Here is a 21,404-nt window from a genome sequence, read left to right as displayed (position 1 = left end):
TAGATAGCTGAAGTCTTACGTGGCCAAACCTGAAGGAACCGGGTTCGTCTCCAACAGACCATTGCACGTGGGGTCAGTCAGTGCTGTGTAGGGAGGTCTGTGGGGAAGCAAACCCTCTTCACAAGCATGTCCGCGTGAAAACTCAGAGGAATGAATTGTGATCATTATGAACCCTTCTATGACTACTTAGATGAACTAACCGGTATTTTGTAGGCCATAAAATACATAGTTTTAACAAAATTTGGAGTTGATTTGGAGTTGTTGGATGTTTGTAGCAGTTATGAATTTGAGTCTAACTTTTTATTATTAGGAAAAAGCAGTGTGGTTTGACTATAAACTTTCTTCTACAGGTACCAGAAGAAATCAGGGTAGGCTAGAAAGGGGAGGATAAATGTGGAAGAGAGGAAAGGAAGAGGATTTCCAGGAGGAGAAATTCTCTAGTTGCAGCTTAAAACATAGCTCTGTTTTTGTCATTATTAAATATTTCTCTACTGTTTCACAGCAGTGCAGGAACTCAGCAAATACCACTAAATTGAATTCCATCATTTTATTGTAGTGCACTAAAAATCAAACATAAGCAAATAAATACTGCATTGTTTCAAGATGTGCATGAAGTAAGATTATGACTACCAGTAAGCAATTATTATTTGGGGACATAATGAAAAGTGGGACCTTTACAATTGCAGTTTCTGATTTGCTAGTTAAATAAAATGGAAAAACTCTTAAAAATAGGATGTGGGCCATTTTACTTTTAAATTCCAGAATACTGTTATGTTTTTCCTAAAGGTAGGTTTCACTGTAGTCTTGGCACATGCCTTCACATCTGCAAACTTCGCTTTCTTAAAATGTTGTACATAGTGCTTCTATTTTTTGTAGCCTTTCTAATACCCCTTTTTCTTCAGGCATTCATGTTGCTAAAAAGATAGACAAACTGGGCATGAGGTCGTCGGACACAGCTCAGATCTTTTTTGAAGACGTAAGAGTCCCCAGCAAAAACCTCATCGGTGAGGAAGGAAAGGGTTTTACGTATCAGATGTTGCAATTCCAAGAAGAGCGGCTGGGGGCAGTAGCCACTGGTAAGTCATCGCTTGTGCTTCTGGGGCCAGGCAGGGACAGAGGGGTCACCCTCTGCATGACTAACGGCACTTTCCCTTTATTGTAAATTGCAGTGACCTCTTACGATCTGTTTCTGAAATCTGTCATAGCCTGGATACGGACAACCTTCCCTTTCTGTAGAAAATCTTGAAATAGAAAATATTCTGTGAGGCATCACGGAGGCCGGTTTTGCCTTGTTTCTTTTTCTTGGTGCTTTTCTGCTGATAAGAAAATATGGCATCATGTTATGTCTGCTACAAATGTAGTACGAAGGCTATCAAAATACTGGCATGAAATAGAAGGTCGGTGACTTTTCCTGTAGTACAGTAAGCTATGATGTTTATCCTCGATTTTAGAAAATTAACTTAGCGGCTGTGTAAAGAAGTGGCTCTCACAGAATGTAAGAGCTTCGCTTTGCAGATCTGTTTTACGTCTGTGCACTTTGGACATAAGTGGTGCAGCACCAAATTCCTTTCCCTGAAGTTATGCTGTCACAGAGTTCCTCCGAACTCAGGCCATACACATTTTTGAGTTATACGGATTCTGGATATTCCAGGTAACCAGATCCAAGTCCGGATTGTCCATTTTCAGCCTCCCCACCTTACCCCCACACTGTTTGTTTCTTCAACTTAAATATAATGTGGTTCACTGTAAGAAGATTGGTCCTTTTTAAATTTCAGGGTTGTATAATTAATCTCACCATATTCGTGCTCCTGTGTGTACCCCGGCTGTTACTGTCTGTGTGTGGCTGGGGAATTGGGAACTCTAAGAAGTGATTTTCTGATTCAGTGACCAAGTAAAAAATCAATCCCTGTTGTGGGTTGATCCCAGACCAAGTATTTTAGAGTTCAGATGCTTTAAAAAATCTTTAGTTTGGGCCACAATTCTTAGTTCAGCCTGAGATAAATAGTAAATGTCAGAGTAGTTTCAGCAAGGAACAGGTGGTTAGACTTGCAAGGGATGCCACTGCAGACTCGGGCAAGGAGGAGACATGGTCCTGTTGCTGGTCCTGCTTTAATCGAGGCATACACAGACTGCAAGGACGTGCATTGGGCATTTTTATGCTCACTTTGAAGTCTAAGTTAAACAAAACAATCAGAAACTCTGGGTTGCAGTGATACTCCCCAGGCAGCAGAGCAGCCTGCGGCATTAGTCATGCCCCAGGCAAAAGTGACGCGCACTGACAGCATCAAAACACAAAGCCTGGCAGGTTAGATCACTCCTGTTAAAACCCCTGGCAGCTTGGTACTGTCCAGCCTTGCACAACTGCCTGGCAGTCACCGTGCTCTGCCAGGAAGTGGGACACCAGGTTTCAATTCTTCTTTTTGCCCAGGACAACCCAGCGGGAGCAGGCGAACCCTCGCCCTGGATGGGCAGTCTGGGAAGGGCATCTTCGCTCCCCCTGCCATGGCCAGGCAGGGGCCATTGGGGAGGAAGAGCCTTGGAGCTCACTTTAGGGACCGGTCCTGGCATCCTCGCTTTCACTGCTTCCTAAAACTTGGAAGAGGGAGTTGACTTCCATTCTTTTCTTTCTTTCCTTTTTGGCGTTGTTTTGTTTTGTTTTGTTGTGTTTGGGGGGTTTTGTTTTTTGGTTTTCTGTATTTTTACTGTCAAGTGTCATGTGCTCCAGCCTTCTCTCTGGTTATTAATTATCTTCTTCGTGGCCAGATTTCAGAACGTGTGGGGAATTTCCTTCCTTCTTCACCTTTTTTTTTTCCCCCCTTTTAAAATGAATTTTCAGTCAAACAGTTTTAAAATATGAATGGAAAACTTATTTCCTGGAATTGCAAAATTGGTCACAGGTGTGGTCTTCTCGTCCGAGTGACACGTTATCAAAGGCATTGGTAAAAGTCACTGTGTTTCTTGCTTCATTGAAAGAGAAGAGCTGCCACGTATCTCTCCCATGTTGTGACACTGGGTAAACACCATCCGTTTGTGGACCTGTTGCACTGATCACAGGAAAAGAATGTTGCTATGGCAAGAAAGCAAACAGTTTTTTTGTGAGTTGCTTAACTTAGAGGCAGAGGGAGTTCAGTGTGTGTGAGAGAGCAGAATGGCACTTTTCTAATGACTTCTATCTGCTCCTGTAGCCTCAGTTTTATGAGCACCATTGAGTCATGGCCGGTAAGCAGGATGACAGATCCTTTTGCATGGGCAATGCACGTCCTTAAGAGACAGATTGCTCAGCTTGGAGCTCACTGTACATCTCACTAGAGAGTGATCAGCCACAGCCTAAGAAAAATATATTGATTTCCTTTTGTTTTGAGAGGAGACGTAGCAAGGCAAAGTGTGTTTACAGTGAGCAGAAGTTTCAAGTGGAAAATTATAAGTTGGATGGAGGTACGAGGAAAAGATTATTCTGCATCTGGCAGCTTCAAGTGCTTTCACAATTCTCGGCTGTGCGGTAGACCATGCGTTCCTTAAGCTGTCCTAGAGTGGCATTTCCTGCATGTGCTGTCAGTTGAAACCTGGGGGGCCAAGTTTATCTGGGGATGTGGAGAACATTGTATGACAAAAGAGGAAACAAATATACAGGGGAGGTGGGGGGAAAGTTCAGAGAGGAAATGAGTTTCACTGTTAAGAATGGCATTTCTCTGTACTTACATGACTGACAAAGTATTGTGTGCTGTTATGTTATACAAGGCTGTTGGCAGTCATGGTATTGACGACGTGCTGCGTTTCGTTGCTGTTTGCTGCACAGCTAAGCTTTGCCATGTTAGAGCTATGCTCATAGGTCTAAATACCTGTAGTCATAGCATCACAGAATGGTTTGGGTTGGAAGGGACCTTTAAAGATCAGCGCGTCCAATCCCCCTGCCATGGCAGGGACATCTTTCACCTTGACCATGGGTTGGAAGGGACCTTTAAAGATCAGCGCGTCCAATCCCCCTGCCATGGCAGGGACATCTTTCACCTTGACCATCTAGATCAGGTTGCTCAAAGCCCCGTCCAACCTGACCTTGAACACTTCCAATGATGGGGCATCCACAACTTGTCTGGGCAACCTGTTCCAGTGTCTCAGCACCCTCATCATAAAGAATTTCTTAGAATCATAGAATGGTTTGGGTTGGAAGAGACCTTAAAGATCATCTAGTTTCGACCCCAAAACATTCTTCCTTATGTTCAATCTAAATCTACCCTCTTTCAATTTAGTCCTGTCCCTACAGGCTCTGGTAAAAAGTCTCTCTCCATCTTTCTTATAAGCCCCGTTTATATATTGAAAGGCCGCAACAAGTTCTCCCTGGAGCCTTCTCCTCTCCAGGCTGAACAACCCCAACTCTCTCAGCCTTTCTTCATAGGAGAGGTGTTCCTCTGACCATTTTCGTGGCCCTCCTCTGGACCCGCTCCAACAGGCCCATGTCTTTCTTTCGCTGTGGGCTCCAGAGCTGGGTGCAGTACTCCAGGTGGGGTCTCACCAGGGTGGAGTAGAGGGGGATCTGGTGGCCACACTTCTTTTGGTGCAGCCCAGGACTGCCCTTAGAAGATTTCCTTTGTTTATTTCTGTGTTCCAGGAATAAGCAGAAGGGTGGTGATGGCAGCTAAGGGAACAGGAGGATGGATCAGCTGGGGCAGGACTAGGAGGCAGTGGAGCAGAGAGGCAGACACTGCGAGAGCAGGTTTCTCAGGCCCCCCACTCCCAGTCCAGATGCGTGGTGACAGCCTGAGCAGAGATGGGCCAAAACCCCTTCATGATCTTCAGCCCTTTTGCAAGCAGGACCTAAATAGGTGCTGTTCTGCTCCTTCCCACCCAGTCCTGCTCCTGCCTCCCCTTTGGTGTTTCCCGTCTCTTCTTTCCATGGTCCTGGATGCTGGGAACCACACGAGCCACGCTGGAGCACCTTGCTCTGACAGACCAACACAAGACTAATCCCTTGTCCTTACCCCTCCCACCTCCCTTCTGCTCTCCTAGCACTGGAACGTACTGTTTAGTTTCCCTCCCGGCGGCTCAGACTCGGCTGTACGCTTCCCAGCTGTCAGTCTGGGGGCAAGGGACAAGAGGTGCCTACACACTTCTTGCTCTTTCTTTAGCATCTCTCAAGCCGGAGACCATAGACGTACAAGTGAAAAAGCCGTTAGCGTTATATGTGCTACAGTGTTGTGTTACACGGTCCTTTGGAAGAACTGGGAGGTTCCTCTGTACAAGAGATGTCCCTGAAAACAGCAATTTATTTTCCTGTCCAGAGAACCAGCATTAGGGTGGCAGCATAGTGTATTAACAGAGAAGAAATGAGGAAATTATTGTATATGCTCTTTTGAAAAATAAGCATTGAAGTTAGTTGTTTGAGAAAGGAGGGGAAAATATTTAAGGAATGAGAAAAGCTGATCACCTTACGGAATGTGGGGACAGCGTGTGAAAAACAGCACTCTGTGGAAGAGCTGGTGAATGGTCCTGGCAGGGGGCAATTGGTGGGATGCAGAGTCCGCATATGAAAGCAGTATAGGGATGACATTTAAATAGAGGTGATCTTGAAAGCGATGCAAAAAGGAATGTGGAAGCACACTAGGCTCCTGTAAGGAACTGTCATGTGAGTAACTAGCAGGTGGGAAAAGGGATTTTGTAGTAGTCCAGGGCTTGGTTGTATGTTGCATTTCAGATTCAGAGTTTTGTGGTTTAGATTCTAAATGTGAATAGGTGTGGATATGCATATTTTGAAAAGAGAAAATGTGACCCTTCTCGTACAGATGGATTTGTGAACTCTCTCCCTACTGCTTGCCATAGTGACATGGGTTCACATTTGCCAAACAAAATTCTCCACAGATTTAGCACCTGCTGTTATCCTAGCTAAGCTGCATGAGACCGATAGCCTAGCCCTTCACTTCAAGGCTGGTTTGCCTTGGAAACTTTTCTATTTTCTTCGTGTTTAAAACAGGGTATCTCTAAGTTTGCTCAAAAAGGAGCAGCGAACTAGTTCTCTTGCTTTAAAGCAGTGTCTGCCATCTCTCTCTGTCTTCCAGCAGTATCCTGTTTTGATTCTGCTTCTGTTAGAAGCACTGCTTAGCATTTACTAAAAGTGGCTGTGAATCTTAATGTTTTTCCCTTCCTTTCTGTACTGGGATCTGATCACAGAATGCAGATGTAGTAAGCAGTCTGTTAGTGTTCCTTGATCTCTGAATAGGTTTCTGCCTTCTCCCTGAAAGCTTCCTTGAATTTACCTTTCTAGAGCATTCCTCAGTGAGCACACTGTCTGCCTTCAGATTTTGTAACAGACCTTCAGGACACAGGGAGCATGGAAAGCAGGAGTTGCCACAAGCTTTTGCTAGGGCCCCTAATGAGGCATTAAGCATAAAGTTTACATATTCGTCATTACATACTGCTGTCTATGACTTTCCTTCCCTCCACCCCACACCCCTTCACTCTCCTCCAAGTTTTGGCAGTTTGGGGCTCAGGTGAAATAGCGGTAAAGAGGTCTTCAAGGTACAAGGAAATACCAGATTTTTTCCTGAATTGAAACTGCACCCCAAACTGAGCGCATGGAATAATTTACTTTAGAAAACCTAATGTATTGTTTGTACAATGTGAAAAAAACATTTTTTTTCAACAAGAAGAAAAACAACAGATCCGGCTAAAATGATGTCTTGTTCTGTGCTTTGCTTCTCCAAGTCCTGACACCACTGGAAACTATAATACAAGAAACTATTGACTACACTCGCCAGCGGAAAGTGTTTGACCAGACCGTCCTGCACAACCAAGCCGTGCACTTCCGCCTGGCCGAGCTGGCAACCGAAGTGGAGCTCCTTCGCTCGCTGCTGTACCGCACCGTAGGTGAGCCCCCACATCTGCCTTCCCAGGTGTGCTTCTCGTCATGCGAAGAACGTGGTCAGGCTAAAGGAACACGGGGAGGTGATTGCCAGAGAGGCAGGCTGTGATCAGTGACTGTGTGTATATAACGGTGCTTTTTTATTTCTTTCGGGTTTTTTTTAGCTCTCTATGTGGAAGGCAACGACATGACAAAATTTGCTTCCATGGCTAAGCTAAAGGCAGGTCGTCTGGCCCGTGAAGTGACTGATAGCTGTCTCCAGTTTTGGGGAGGAATGGGATTCACCAGCGAGGTTCTGGTGAGCAGGTTTTACCGGTAAGCAAGTGAATGGTGAAAATAGGAAATGGCTTTACTGAAATTTGGCCTCTTAAATGTCCTGCTAAAAGATCACCCCCTTGAACAGGGCACCAGCTCCTAGCCAGTGTGAATGGTACTGTTCCACTGAATGGCATGTCACTAATGTACCTTGTGGATGCAAGGGCATCCACAGTCCCATTGACTTCGGGGTGACCTGTGTGAGTGTCAGGACATAGGCTGACTATTCCTTTGCCAAATCTTGGCTTTGCATTACAACTGTGTAGTTTGAACTACCCACAGGTTAGCTTGAATGTCAGGTGAAAGAAGTGAACTCCATTCCCTGATGGTCCTCTGGTACCTGCCATACAATAGGACAATGGAAAAAAGGGGAAGCCTACCAACAAGCGATTTTTTTTTTCTCTTTGCTTTCTTTGCTTGTAGTCCTGATTACAAGAACAGAACTAAAACAAAACAGCAGCTTTCTTCCAAAACCAATGAAAATCAGCTTTATCTTTTTCCCCAAATATATGTGTGAAACTGGAGTTCACCATTAGGCTCCTGTGGTAGCCTTTTCTGATAGCAGTCTCCATCTGATTAGTGACAACAGATACTGTGTGAGATGTATGAGAGATGTAGCTGCTTCCAGCAAATTGTTAGATCATTAAAACGGTACAGAGGCCTTTTTGCAAATTAATTGAAGTCCCTTCAAATTTTACCATATATCTACTTAGAGCAAAATTCTCTCTAAGCAAACAGTTTTCTTGGCAGCTGTTAGGAAAATTCTGGCCCTGGTGTCTTATATTCTGTAGAAGCACCAAAATGGAACTTGCGTTTTCTTGCAGTAAGAGATTTCAGTTCAGCCCTTATATATACGATACCTAATCAAAGGTTAGCAAAATTCGTTAGTGGTTCAGTTAGTTGAAAGTTTTGGTAAATGTATCTGTGTATATGAGAGCAGAACACTTTAAAAAAAAAATCTGTAAAAAGCTTGTTTCTTTTTAGTAGGTTGAGTTACTTTTTCTATTTTTAATAGCATTTTATGAACAAGAATGCCACTGTGGTAAGTCAGAGAGATCCTTAACTTTTTTTGACTTGTGGATACCTGAAATTTTCTGGTGAAGGTACAGACAGCTGTATGGCGGTCGTTTTAAGCCAGCAGTCAATATGATGGTTTTTTGTAGTTATTTCTTTCACAGCCTCTTTATTAGCAGCTAATGGTCCCTGGTGATGCAGATGTTAAAAGCTACTGCAGTAGGCACTCTGAATAAAATGAATCCTTGTCTTGAAGAGCTTACTGTCAGTGTAGTAATGTGTACAGATTAATGTGTATGTGCTTTTATATAGCTTTGATTTGTCTTTAGATTTCCTAGCCCAGTATATTATTGCTAACTGTGGGCAGGGCATTTCTGTGTGAATTCCAGAGTGGTTTCTAAGTACACCAGCACAGTCACATTTTTCCTGAGAAGAGATCCAGAATATTTCCTATTGGTACAAACTGTGTCAGCTGGCTAAAGAAACATATCTTTCTGCCTCTAAAACAAACACTGTTATAAATGAGGCTAAAGGTGGATACTCTAAAATTTTTTGTGAATCAGTAAAATTCCATCATTGAGTAACCATAAGCTCCAGGAAGGGAGAAGTAGAGTATTACCTAAATAAACAATTACAGGTTCAAGTCAGAATCTTGTTAATCTGTAACGATAAGCAAAGCAGCAACTTTCCTAAAGCCATTCTTTTTCGTACAGCAGTCTGAGTAACCATGCACGTCACTGTGATATTTGTCAAGTAGCAAGCAGCGTAACTGCACAGCATGACATCTAGTCATAATGTACAACGATTTTTGTGGCATAATCCTTACCAAGTTTCCAAGGAAATGTTAGTCTTTGACACGTCGGGCTGTCACTCCTCCAAGAGCACACAGCATAATGCACGGTTAGTGCATGAAGTCTTTGAATTTTAGTTATTAGTGTTGGTGGGGAGATAATAAACAGACCTGGCACAAAACTGTCTGCCAAATGACTTTATTCACATCTGTCATTTTAATCATTAGTCTTTTAAACTTTGTAGAACAACTGACTTTTCTAAAGTGCAGTATTCTCTAGAAGGCCTAAAGATAGCTGCTTGTAAGTGCCTATACTGGGCTGATTTTATATACGTAAATGTCTCTTTCAGTTGTTGGAATTCTGAGAAGGAGAATGGGTTTGAAAAAAAGTTTTGAGCCCAAATATCGAAGGGTTTAATAGAAAAATACAAGCCAATATAACAAACAGTAAGAGTGGACTTTCCAGACTTTACCCTACTAGCAGGATTCTGGAGAAGGAGAGCGCCAGACTGGAGTTGTGTTTGTTTATTTTTCTCTCCCTGTGTGAAATGCCTGAAAGGCATCATGACTTAGGAAAAATCAATTATTGAACAACCCACAACCTATATGAAAACCCCAGGTTGTGAGAGATCAGAGGGAAGAAAACTTCTTGTAGCAAGTATATTGCAATTTTTCAGGCTTCATAACATGAGTTTTAAAAAATTTCAGGTATTGATCTATATATTTTAATAGTAAGTATGTACGCTTCAATTGGTACAGGAAGAACTTGTCTGGCCTTCTTTAAAAAGTTTTGTTTTTTTTTTTAAATTAGGATTGTTTCTAAGTACTAAACACTGTCTCTAACTGCTGCCGGTTCTTACAAGTTTTACTCTTGTGGGGCGTGATGGGGAGAATGCTACGTCTACAATTGATGTTTCAGGTGCACAGAGTTTCTGAATGAGAGGAAGCTCTTTGCAGGGAGTGTTTTGGGGGGCCAGAACACACCGGTTAGGATTGATCTCTTTCCTCAGGCAAACTCCCACTCTCCAAGGAAAACAGCATTCAACAAGTGGCTAGAGGTTCGGTCCCTCAAAATGACACCTCTCCGTAACTGTTCGGTGCATTGCATCGCAGGCCGGTTCCTCACCGGCCCTGATCGGGGTGAAGCCGCTGCAGGTCGGTGCCCCCCTGAGCGGGGCTGCAGGTAGTGCAGGACATGCTGCTCTCCCCTGGGCGCAGCGACTGCGGGATCGGAAAGCAAAGTGTTGCTGAGCCAGAACAAAAGCATCCCAGGGGTAGCCTACCTAAAGCAATACAATTCTAATATTTATATATATTGAAGTATTTATATGCTGTATTAATAATGCATTATTGGTATAATATAAACTGTCAAACCATAAACTTACAATGAACAGCTGATACACAAGCTTACTTTACTATGTCATCTTCTCCAGCTTCCTCACAGAGTTTCTGGCAGGATAGTTAGTCCCGTGGTTTTGTTTTCTTGCGCTGAAAGCAAGCCTCTTTGCCAGAAGAGGGCTGCTAGATTAACATCATTCGAGTCCTTTGTCATCTCGATCCTCTTAAACTAAGTGAAACCTTCCGTCCTGTCTCTGCGGGGAAGAGATGGGCATTAGTTGGCTGCCTGTAGATACTGGAGGAAATATTCCTTATCTCACCTATAGAGACAAAAATACTATCACCAGAGATTTTGTAAAGACACACACACACATGTGAAAGGTGTTTTTGGTTTTTTTAAAGATATATTTATATAATGGCTATGTAATAACCTGACATGTCTGTCACACACCACCAAAGCCAGATTTTACCACTGTCTATTTATAACTTCATATAATTTTTTTTCCTGCTGCAAATGGAGGGTTTTTATCAGCATTACAGAAGAGTTCTGAGGATTACTTACTTACTCTTGGTATTAATTACTTACTGTTGCTACAGTGCTGTGAGGATGCAAGATGCTAAGCATTGGCAGGGGCTTTCTGCAGCTTGAAAAAGCAGACAGCACCGCAGCACGAAGAACAAGTAACCTGCAATTGTTCCAGCTCTGCTGCCTTCAACAAGGCCTATAGGAAGGTGGGGAATCTTCAGGTGATTGAATTAAGTAGAGGTAGTTTAGCAGAACTGTTCCAGTGTTTTGGGATTTTTTTCTTCTCCCCAAAGGAGAAAAGAAATTTGTGAAGAAAATTGCTTAAGGTTGCAGTAGTTTGCAATCTGGCTAGCCCAGGGAACTTAGGCAATACTGTTAGGGGTGACTCAATGATATTAATGGCAGTTTTTAAATGAGTGCAATTAGAAATGTCAAATCGAAAGTAAATAAGCTTGGAGCAGCCATTCATTTTTAAAGCAGAGAAGCTTTGTATACTATACAATACTATACTATAATACCACGTAATACTAATACTACACTATAATACTATGTAATACTATACTATACTACTATATAATACTAATACGGATTATGCCAGATCTCACATAGCCATTAGGGGAGACCAGGATGCTTGTTGGTAAAAAAACTTCTCCGTGCAATTCTCCAATTACCAACACCTCAGGTACTGATTGACTAATACTCTTTTTACCACACAGTCAAGCAAAGTTAAGTGCTGCAACACTTTTTGCTGCTGGCCCTCCAAAAGCTCCTTCCCCTTCTAAAATTCAACTGCAGGCTTTGGCAAAGGAATAGCGGGGATGTTGCGGGAGGTATTGCAGACCATCTCACCAGGAGGAGGCAGCGGGTGAGGTGTTCCGCCGACAACTGGTGTTAGTATGTAACGTGTAGGTCACTGGAGCAGGCAGTCCAGCAGAAAACCCTGGGAAGAGCCTGTGATGGTTTATATGCCAGTCCAAAGGGATCAGACCTAAACAGAAGTCCCCATGGAGTTCAGCTGCAGGAGGTCTGGCTGGGCTTAAGTAGGGGGCAGTTGTATGCTAGGAGAGGTTTTAACTTATTTCAAGACGAAAATAACAGTGTTATGCCAAGTTAAGGTTAGTTTTGAAAGAATCTGAAAATTGGATGTGCCAAATTATTTCTTAAGCCTTTTGATTTTGAATTAGCAACATCCCTGTACACAAAAGGGTATTTACGGTGCTGACAACACATTTGTCCACATGTATGTACTTCTGTAAACAAGGGGTTTCAATGTAATAAAAGCAGCTCCATAATAAATGCATAGAATAAATGGGTATGTACAATTCTGTACTTGTTCCATCAGTATAGCATGCAAATGTTTAAATCTACTCCTTATATTTCTACAGAGACTTGAGATTATTGTCAATAGGAGGTGGTACAGATGAAACCATGCTTTCCATCATCTGCAAATACATGGAAACACTTCCAAGCAAGTGATGCATCTCCACTCTTCCTTGAAAATTAAGCAAGCAAGAGCATGGTTTGCACTGCACACTGAAGGGTAAAATGGGTAGAAAACATAACAGTAATTTTGCCAATGAACTGCTTATCAGGGTCTTTGACCATTATCATTCTGTGTGTTCTCCAATATCAAATTTCTGTTGATACAAAGCAGTCTGAAAGCACGTGGCCTCCTGCAAATTTTTTTCTTTTTTTTCACTGGATTACTTTTGAGGAGTGGGGTCTAGTGATCCACACTAAGCACCCAGAAAAAATGTCATCTTTAATCAAGGTATATCTATATTTTGGAGCATCTAAGCCACCAATTAAGAAACATAACTTCCATATGGACACAGCTACGATTTCACTAGTAGCCTAATCTAATTTCAGTGTAACTTTGCTTTCAAGGTCAATAATTATTGGCACAAATTATTCCTTTCCATATTCAAATACTGGAACAATGATTTTGCTCTCAATTACAAGTACCTTCCCTGTCTTTCAATTTTAGCAAGTAATCATCAAAGTGAGCTCAAGTGCACATCGACTTTTGCTACACTCTGTCATGGGTATTTGGTGGTGGGAGTGGGGGTTGATTTTTATTTGTAGAATTCTACAAACAACTGTTTAATTGTATCTGAAGCTTTTGGAGGCCTGAACTTCAGCCGTAACGTTATCATGTTTTGTGTGCAATTATGACAGAAAAATACTTAAAAAAAAAAACTTAATATGGAAGTTGTGTGTTATTACTTAAATGAGATGGTACAACTTGTTATATGCCACAGTCACCTTAAACTAGAAGTGTGTACTAAGTATTTTCAAAATTACTGTGATTTGTTAACACAAAAAGTCTCACTGAAATGTACATCTGCTATGATAAGCATAAATTCTTAATTTGATCTTCTTTAGATCTTATGCTTTACGTTTACTTGCATATCAGCCATACTTTCAAAACCAACATCAGCAACTCTTTCTCAAACAGCCATGTAAGTCAGAAGAGACAACCTGCCTTATTGCAAAAAAATGCTTCAGTGGACTTTTCCTTGTAACCAACAGATGCGTTAAGCATTTTCTAAGGAACTTGCATGATACCGTAAGGTTAACAGTTTGATAGTTAAAAGATGATATTTTCTTCCACCTGGAAATAATCTGTATGGTTGCTAGGTAGAGTTTAAATTACACTAAATTGAGAAACACAATATATAAATATCATGTAAAAATTATGTACAAGATTTCAAAACCAAGAATAAACATAACTGCACTATTCCTATGCAGCTATTAACTGCAACTTTGTAAAAGTACAATTAAATGCTACTAGTATTTTTCTATCATATCCAATGTATAGTGTATTTTATTCTACAAGATCATACTATAGCATCCTGAAATCTTGGTAACTATTTTTGGATTTTAAGGACTGTCAGAGTAATACTTTTCTACCAGAAAATTACCAGTAAACTAAGTGCAAATGTTGAGGAAAATTCTGACGCTGCAATGCATGGTGCCTACCAATTGCCATTCCCCTTCCCAAGTGAAATATTCTCAAAGCAGTTTCACCTTTACGTAAATCGCCTTAACTATTCTAAGCAAACTTGCAGGATTTCTGTTCAGATTTTTAAACTGAAAATTGACCTTTTAGTGGAAGGGAAGAAAGGGAAATGTGCTACATTCTGTACTTGCTCCAAAAGTAAAATAACATAAAAACATACAGAAATATGTCACAGTTTTGACTATGTAACTTTCCATTACCTTTCAGTTCAGAAAGAGCCTAACAGAGTTGTGTTTTAGCAGTTAATTAAAAAAGCCCTTGTGTGTTTTCTAATAAACATTGAGATTTAGAAGGTTGTTTGGTGGCTTCATATATTCCTTGTGTTTAAGCTTTCTCCCCGTGTCCTGCCCTATCTAGACAACTACAAAAAAAATAGCAACCCTCCCTAAATGAAGAAAAGAAGACATAGGCTTAAGGTTCCCCACCCAATTAATTTCCCCTCATTCCTCTGCACCACTAAAGAATGGGGAGGATCAGGGGAAGAGGCAGGGGAGGAAGACAACCTAGTTCCTATTCTGCATTAATCACCTTTTAATCTGGTTTGACATTTAAAATGAAAATCCTGCTGGTTTCATAAATGATCTGAACGACTGGTAAAAGATTTTTACCAGTATGTAGCTCTGTCAAGACTTAAGGGACTTCCTAGCATATTTTTCAGTACAAAGATAGGAAATGTTATCAGCCATATAACTAGCTGCATCCACCCATTTTTCTACTTTATATTAGGTAGTTAAAAACTTTTTCCATTTATTGGCAGATTGATTGCTAAAAAAAAATAAAAGTCTAGAAATTGTTCAGACACCATGTTTAAGAGCCAGAAATACATTTCTAGAAGATGATCAACTATCAGGAGAGTGTGGTTGTCAAACAGGTATGTCAGTAATTATCATCTTGCACTCCACTGTCTCATTAAAATTATACAAGTGCATCAATTTTGGATGGCACACTATATCCTATTGATTAGCTTTGGAAATGCTATACTTGTTTAACAAGCCTAGCAATTCTTATATAAAGACAATGCATTGTCCTGGTGTTAGTACTTAGATGTTCTGTTATTTGTAGAAGAGTATTGTAGACCTTTTAACAGTCAAAGATTAAATGGGCTAGAAATATTTGAGCTTTAATTACTTTTATCTAATATAAAACACACAGAATGTATAAGTGTCACAGTTCTGTTATATATGAAATCTAACATGAAAGCAATGTAGCATACGCCTCCATTTCTCACTTTAATAGTGCTCCCCACACAAGTATAGGCCCTTAAATGCAGCACCATTTCCAAAAAATACATTGGTATTCTACAGTAGAAAAGAATGTATATAAAGAACACTAGCTAGAATACTACAGAACACTTTATTTGTCAGCTTGTAATTAGTTATTAATGGCAATATGCTATACATTATTTCTAGAAAAGTTTTTCAAAAATTGTAGATACCACTTCAGTATCTAGGAAACTTAATTTTTTGAATGTTAAACTCAGCAATGTAATAGCTTCAACTATTAGAAACTATTTGGTGAACCGAAGCTAAGTCTTCAAAATAAAAAACCTTAATATGACAGCACCTCCAACAGGTGCATCATAATATACTTTAATATAAAATTCAATATATCTGACCTCATATTTCAGACATCATGCAATGTAGATTTAGGGATCATCACAGATTGAAAAGTAAACATACTAATGGTAAAAGTTCTAGTGATTCAATGGAATCATTAAGTTTTAGATACTTTAAATATAAAGAAAACATTTGTACTGTGTCCATATTGGTTGATCCCAATGATCAAAGGCATTTGCTTAAAAGAGTAGATGTGTAAGCATGATTTGTCACATTTAAATTAAAAAAAATCCAGTTTTAAGTAACTTCTCCCCAAAACACACAGTTTAAGCTACTTATACACTATCAGACCTATCCACAAAAATAATTTTTGGGGGTACCACTATTACATTTGTTAGCTTCAGGCCAGCCTTTTAAAAATCCACAGATAAAACCAATTCAGAAAGATCCAAGTATCCTTCATGCTTTTGCGACCTAGAAATTACTATATGCCTGAAACTGGAGCTCTAATTTAGAGCATGGCACAGAATGAAATGCAGAAAGAGAAAGCCTTGTAATGCTGCAATTACTTCATATCCGAACAACCGTTGTTTTCTGTATTTTTTAAACCAATTCTAAAAACTATTTTCCCCTAAAAAAGCAACCTACTGTGCTAGCAGTTTCTGCATATTTACAAATAATCCCCCCAAAACAGGGGATGATGGGAGAAATTCTGATACATTAAGAAAACTATATATAACGTGGCATTAATAGTTAATGCAATTTACAACAATTTCACTGTGTTTTATCAACAGAATATGCCACTTCAGATCAGTGTCTTCATTAATTAAGACTGCTTTATAGTTGAAATTACACAATTTAAACCAAAGGTAACAAGCATCACCTCAGTTTAATAATCCAGTATATTACAAAAAAAACAAACAATGAAAAGAGCATCATGTAGCATAATAGCTTTGTCTGGCTTCCTCTGGAGAGTGTTCTCAGTCTGCCCATAGTTGCACCTAGAAGTCCACCCGTAGAGTCAAAATCATTATCCTACATTTAAAAACAAACAACAAAAAACATGTTACTCTGAGAAAAAAAGATTACCCCTAAAGCTTGCTAAGTGTAGTTTTTCCTGTTTTTTTCAAATTTTCCAAAACTAAAATTATTTCAGAGGCAGTTTCTGAAAATTAACCAGGAAAAACTTTCACCCATTTATCCAGATGGATGCAAGCAAAAAAGGGATTTCTGACTTCCTTATTTTTTGCTTCCCTCTCCTATTCTTAAATACATTTAAATACAGAACTGCCTTTTTAATAATACTATACATTTGCTAATTGAAAACAAATAGTTGTATCTGAAGTATAAAGACCCTGGTTGTGCTTTGGGAAGTAATGCATTTGCACATCTATCTTTTTGAATGGAAATATTGCTGCTGAATTAGTCACATTTTACAGTCAACAATAAGCTTTCAACATTTTAATACAAATGTTCACACTAAAAGAATGCTTTACGTTACTAACTTCTTAATTCTGCCCCATATTTAAAGAAACACTTACCATTTCTGATAACATTTTATTTTGGTTTTTAACTTCTGTTCCAATTTCAATGGAAAGCTAAAAAAAAAAAACAAACAACAAAAAGTATTCAATATGAGTAATCAGTAACACAGATTAGAGAAACCAGTCTAAAATATGTGACGTGACTAGCATTTCCCCAGGTAAAAAGTGAAAACAGTACCTGGTATTTTCAAAAAACAAAACAACACGCACAGTATGCTGTCAATAACCCTTAGGAAAGTAAATATTTGTCATTTGACTAGATGAGTCTAGAGAGTCATAGAAGGTACTCAGTGCTCCTCCTCCCCTTTTCTCCTTGAACAGATAATTCCTTATTAGAATTATTGCACGGACTTTCAAAAATTCAAGATCTAGTCAAGTCTAAGTAGCAATTACCCATTTCCCGGAACAACTGTTAAAACCATTAGCACACAGCACAGACGACCATGAGCACTGACTCAGTGTTGCTGGAGTTGACACCTGTAACCTGCTAACACACCTCTTTTGACAAGCTGCCGCTATGCTATAAATGGGAATTTCTTTTGTGAACTTGTCTATTCCTTCTCTGCTTTGTGTCACAAAACAGCAAGGGTGCAGCAGGACAAGGAGGCAAGTTGAGTATGCAAGTGAGAGTCAGTCCAGAGGTAGTAACCAGGGTCAGCAACAGCCTGGCCATCACCCAGCAGATCCACAGCTATGAGACAAGTCCAAGGTCAAGCCAGAAAGTCAAGTCTGCAGGTTAGGGTTGGAACCAGGGAGGTATGAGATCAGGCGCAGGCAGAGCTGCAACACAGCTGCAACGTGGCAAAGGCAGGGGCCAGCCAGGAGAATCTCGGCTTAAAAGCAGCTCCCAAGTGAAATAGGGGAGAACCCCCACAGAGGCTTCTTAGCAGCTCTTCCTCCGCAACAGTTCTTATCAGCACACTGGCCTTGAACAACCAGCTCAACTCCTAGAAAGAAGGGAAATGTGCTCCAGGCCCCGATGCTTTGGATTAGCCAAAACCCGTATGTTTTTTGTGACACAACCTAAATCTCATTATTTCTTACTGCTGCATTTCACCACAATCTGTCATCAAGTCAAGAGTGAAACATCCTGAAGATTATTCCATACTCCAAGATCGTTACATTGCACTAGAAGATGCAACTGCAGAAAGAGCACACATGCTACTCCATGGGGCACTATCAAACACACTGCAGACATACCCTGGGACACTGATTTGAAATATAACATACCAGAGAAGGAGACGAGAAATTAAATTCTGTAACGAAGGTCAAAGCTTTTCTTTTTACCTCCTTAACTTATTCTAAATTATTTAGGTGGGTAATTTCTTAACTTAAACCTAAGGTTTTATTTTCTATTTGAGACTAAACAAATTACTTTTAAGCAACAGGATATTACTAGCAATAGGAATTTGAATGAGTTTAGGCCTAAGAATTCATTGGCTCGTGCTACATACATAGAAACAGCACTTACTGCTAAGAATGTATTTTAAAAAATCTTAAGTTGTTAAGAAAAAAAAACCACACGATTTTAATCACAGAGCTGTCTTTCAGTTAGACTTACTTGAAAGAAGTCCTCAATCTCTGGAAGGAATCAGAATCATTAAAACAAATTTCTCTTTCAGAGTATATTAGCATGCTATTTCTAACAGCTGTTTTCACATTACAGATTCATCAGCAGATACAGCAGAAGTTGATGAGCCACAGTAACACCAAAAACAAGTAGTCCATTTTCTTAAATGAACCTGAGCCAGTTTACTGACCTAAACTCAAATTTTCTAGTTTCTGCAAGGACAGTAATTCATTCTATAGGACAATAAGCTGTAAGTAACACCACAGCTATCCTAAAGATTAGCAAAAAAGGACAACTCTAGCTAAAAATCTAATTAAAGGAAGAATGAGTTATACAAATGAATGCTTATGCATTTTGGTTGACAATAATTCTTTCTTGTATTAAATCTATGTTTTAAACAAAGTCTGCTGCTTCACTGGTCCATATAATTTAACTCAATAAGTGTGACGATACCACTATAATTAAATACTTACTGATTTAATGGCACTGACTTTTGTACGCAGACTTTCTGTTAACCTTTCATTTTCTTCTTCATAAACACTGTATCCACTATTGGTATAGCCATAATTACCAGTAGGTGCTCCATCGCCTGTAAACACAGGAGTCAGTAGTTAGACAGAAAACAGCAGCGGAGCAAGTGCTCTTCACATATGGAAAAGCATGCTTTCCATTTAAAAACGCATTTCGTTAACGTCACCCTCAGCAATCAGGAAGAGGCGCGGCATGTTCCTGAGGTAGAGATTCAACCTTTTTCAAGTAAGTTATCTTTCAATATGCAAATCAAAGATGGAAAACTGAGGAATGGTTGTAATTTAATACTAGAAAATTTTTCCCCACATAGTGTTTTCAGATTACTTCTATGGAAATCAACCTAGGCATTATATGGAGATGTGTGAAGGGAGCACTGAGGCCGCTACACAGAGCGGTAAACCTAACTCAAACAGGAAAATTGAAATCATTCTCTAACAAAGACAAATACCATTTGATCACACCCGCATTTAAAGGAGAGAGCATACTCTGATCCTTACATGTATTTCTCTACAAACAAGACCTCAGATGAGAAGCCAGGCCTCTGAGCAGAACACTGCCATTTCTGTCACCATTCTGCAGTTCTATTCCCACTCCTGCCTTTGCTTTTCGGGTGATGGAGCTTCAGGACTGTTATCCTGGACAACGGACTCAGCAGAGTAAGCGGAGCAGAAGGGAATGAAAGCTCCTCAGCTCCACGCATTCATTTCCTCCAACCTCTAACAAAGATCTCCTACAGACAACAGTTGGACAGCAGCACAGGTGCAGGAGAATTAAAACTCTGTCCTGTCTAGACAAAAATCAGCCTTAGGCCTCAAATCAAAGATTTGAAACCAAATAAGAGAGACTAAGACCGAGTAAGGCACAGAAAAGAACGATTATAAGCTTTATGATAAAGATCCTACTAGATTAATTCAACTAGCAATCCAGTTATAACATTAATTGGTATGTATATGGCTAGTCAGAATACCACATTAACATTGTCTGAATGCCCTTGATTAATTCCTCTTCAACACAACTTGAAGATTTTTGTGTTTGGGTGCCTTTTTTCTTTTTGAGGAAAAAGGGAGAGAAGAGAGACCACATTCACAGATAAAGCTCCACCTCAAACAGTTTCACCGTGTGCTTTGGCATACATAATATTAAGATTTTAAAAGAGAGAATTATGATGCTACTTTCATAATAGATAATCATTTTATATTAACCCATAAAGCTGTTCGTTAAGTGTAAGTAGTGACATTTTTTTTAGTTTGTACTTGTAAACTGTTTTAATGTTATTCTATAAATTAAGCTAATGACAAATTCCCAACAAGACTGGGTGAAATGTATGTTTCCATTTCATCACAGTGAGAGTCAAGAACTTCTCCCTCTCCCCAATCAAAAGTACCAATGCCAAGTATAGAAAATTGACATCATTTAGAGAGTCAGGGTTGTTCCCTTTGTCTTGTTTTACAAATGCATCTAAGTACAGTACTTCCTATGAAGTGACGCACAATTTTGAATACATTTATAAGTTAATATACCATATAGCTTCAAGCCAAAATACCATAACTATGATTATTACATAGACTGTGTCATAACAGATGTGAACAACTGCCCCAAAGCTTTTAAATAGGCACAGCTACTTCTATATATGTAATAGAAAGCACTATGTAGAAGCCTGGCTACTACTGTTTACAGGAAGGACAGAAACTTCAGCATTGCAGTTCTGTGGGCTGTCTTGCAACACTGTTCATTGACAGGACATGTAATATGGATGTGACCGTAACATAATCACAGGCTAAAAAAGAGGTACCAGGTAGCTGGTGACAACAGCAGAAGTACTGGAACCCAGCTTCTATTTCCAGCCTACTAAATAAAAAGGAATCCTAGACTGACAGTTGAAATGTTAGGCAAAGCAGCAAATTCTACTGCAGCTGTTAACAGTCATAATAGACATTTAAGTCTTCTGCTTGACCTTCCAGCAGATTTTTTAAGTAATTTCAGGATGTTCCTTAAGGCATTATTTGCCAGAGACATGCTAAAAGAAGGCATGCTCTTTCCCCTGCGCTCCTTCCATAAACATCCATCACTTCACTTTTTCAGAAGCAGCACACTGAGCTGGACAGCATTCAGTCTAACCTCTCTCAGCTCATACCCAAGAGTGAGCTGTTAGTCAGACAAGAAAAGGATTGAAGACCTAAGCATTATCAAATGCCCACCTTTTTATAAGAAACATCCCAACACCTCTCTTCATCTAGTAAGAAGCGTATCCAAGACTTGTTTTTTATCTTGTGAAAATACTATTACACAATACAAATTGAAATTGTAGAAGTAAATCTAGGGTGGTGTTACAGATACACCTGGTT

General features: G+C 39.9%; 2 protein-coding genes across 2 annotated transcripts in view; one reads left to right on the top strand and one right to left on the bottom strand.

Annotated features, from left to right (window-relative positions):
* LOC104079949 (probable acyl-CoA dehydrogenase 6) overlaps positions 1 to 12,312 on the top strand; it is a gene marked incomplete at its 5' end in the record, with an annotated part of 30,341 nt that extends 18,029 nt beyond the window's left edge. Inside the window, 4 exons of the mRNA XM_009582161.1 lie at positions 903 to 1,076; positions 6,697 to 6,858; positions 7,018 to 7,168; positions 12,222 to 12,312. Of these exons, the coding sequence (XP_009580456.1) occupies positions 903 to 1,076; positions 6,697 to 6,858; positions 7,018 to 7,168; positions 12,222 to 12,312 (578 nt within the window). The remainder of the gene's footprint in view (positions 1 to 902; positions 1,077 to 6,696; positions 6,859 to 7,017; positions 7,169 to 12,221) is intronic.
* A 3,626-nt stretch (positions 12,313 to 15,938) lies between these two features.
* On the bottom strand, positions 15,939 to 19,253 carry BET1 (Bet1 golgi vesicular membrane trafficking protein). The gene is made up of 4 exons (XM_009582149.1): positions 19,226 to 19,253; positions 19,002 to 19,117; positions 16,956 to 17,012; positions 15,939 to 16,449 (listed from the first exon to the last, which is right to left on the bottom strand). Exons 1-4 carry the CDS (start codon positions 19,251 to 19,253, stop codon positions 16,294 to 16,296), a joined length of 357 nt encoding a protein of 118 aa, XP_009580444.1. The 3' UTR covers positions 15,939 to 16,293.
* Between the last annotated feature and the right edge of the window lie 2,151 nt (positions 19,254 to 21,404).

Source organism: Fulmarus glacialis, unplaced genomic scaffold (genome assembly GCF_000690835.1).
Source record: "Fulmarus glacialis isolate BGI_N327 unplaced genomic scaffold, ASM69083v1 scaffold6850, whole genome shotgun sequence".
Classification (NCBI taxonomy): domain Eukaryota; kingdom Metazoa; phylum Chordata; class Aves; order Procellariiformes; family Procellariidae; genus Fulmarus; species Fulmarus glacialis.
This window is presented reverse-complemented; position numbering and strand designations above follow the sequence as displayed.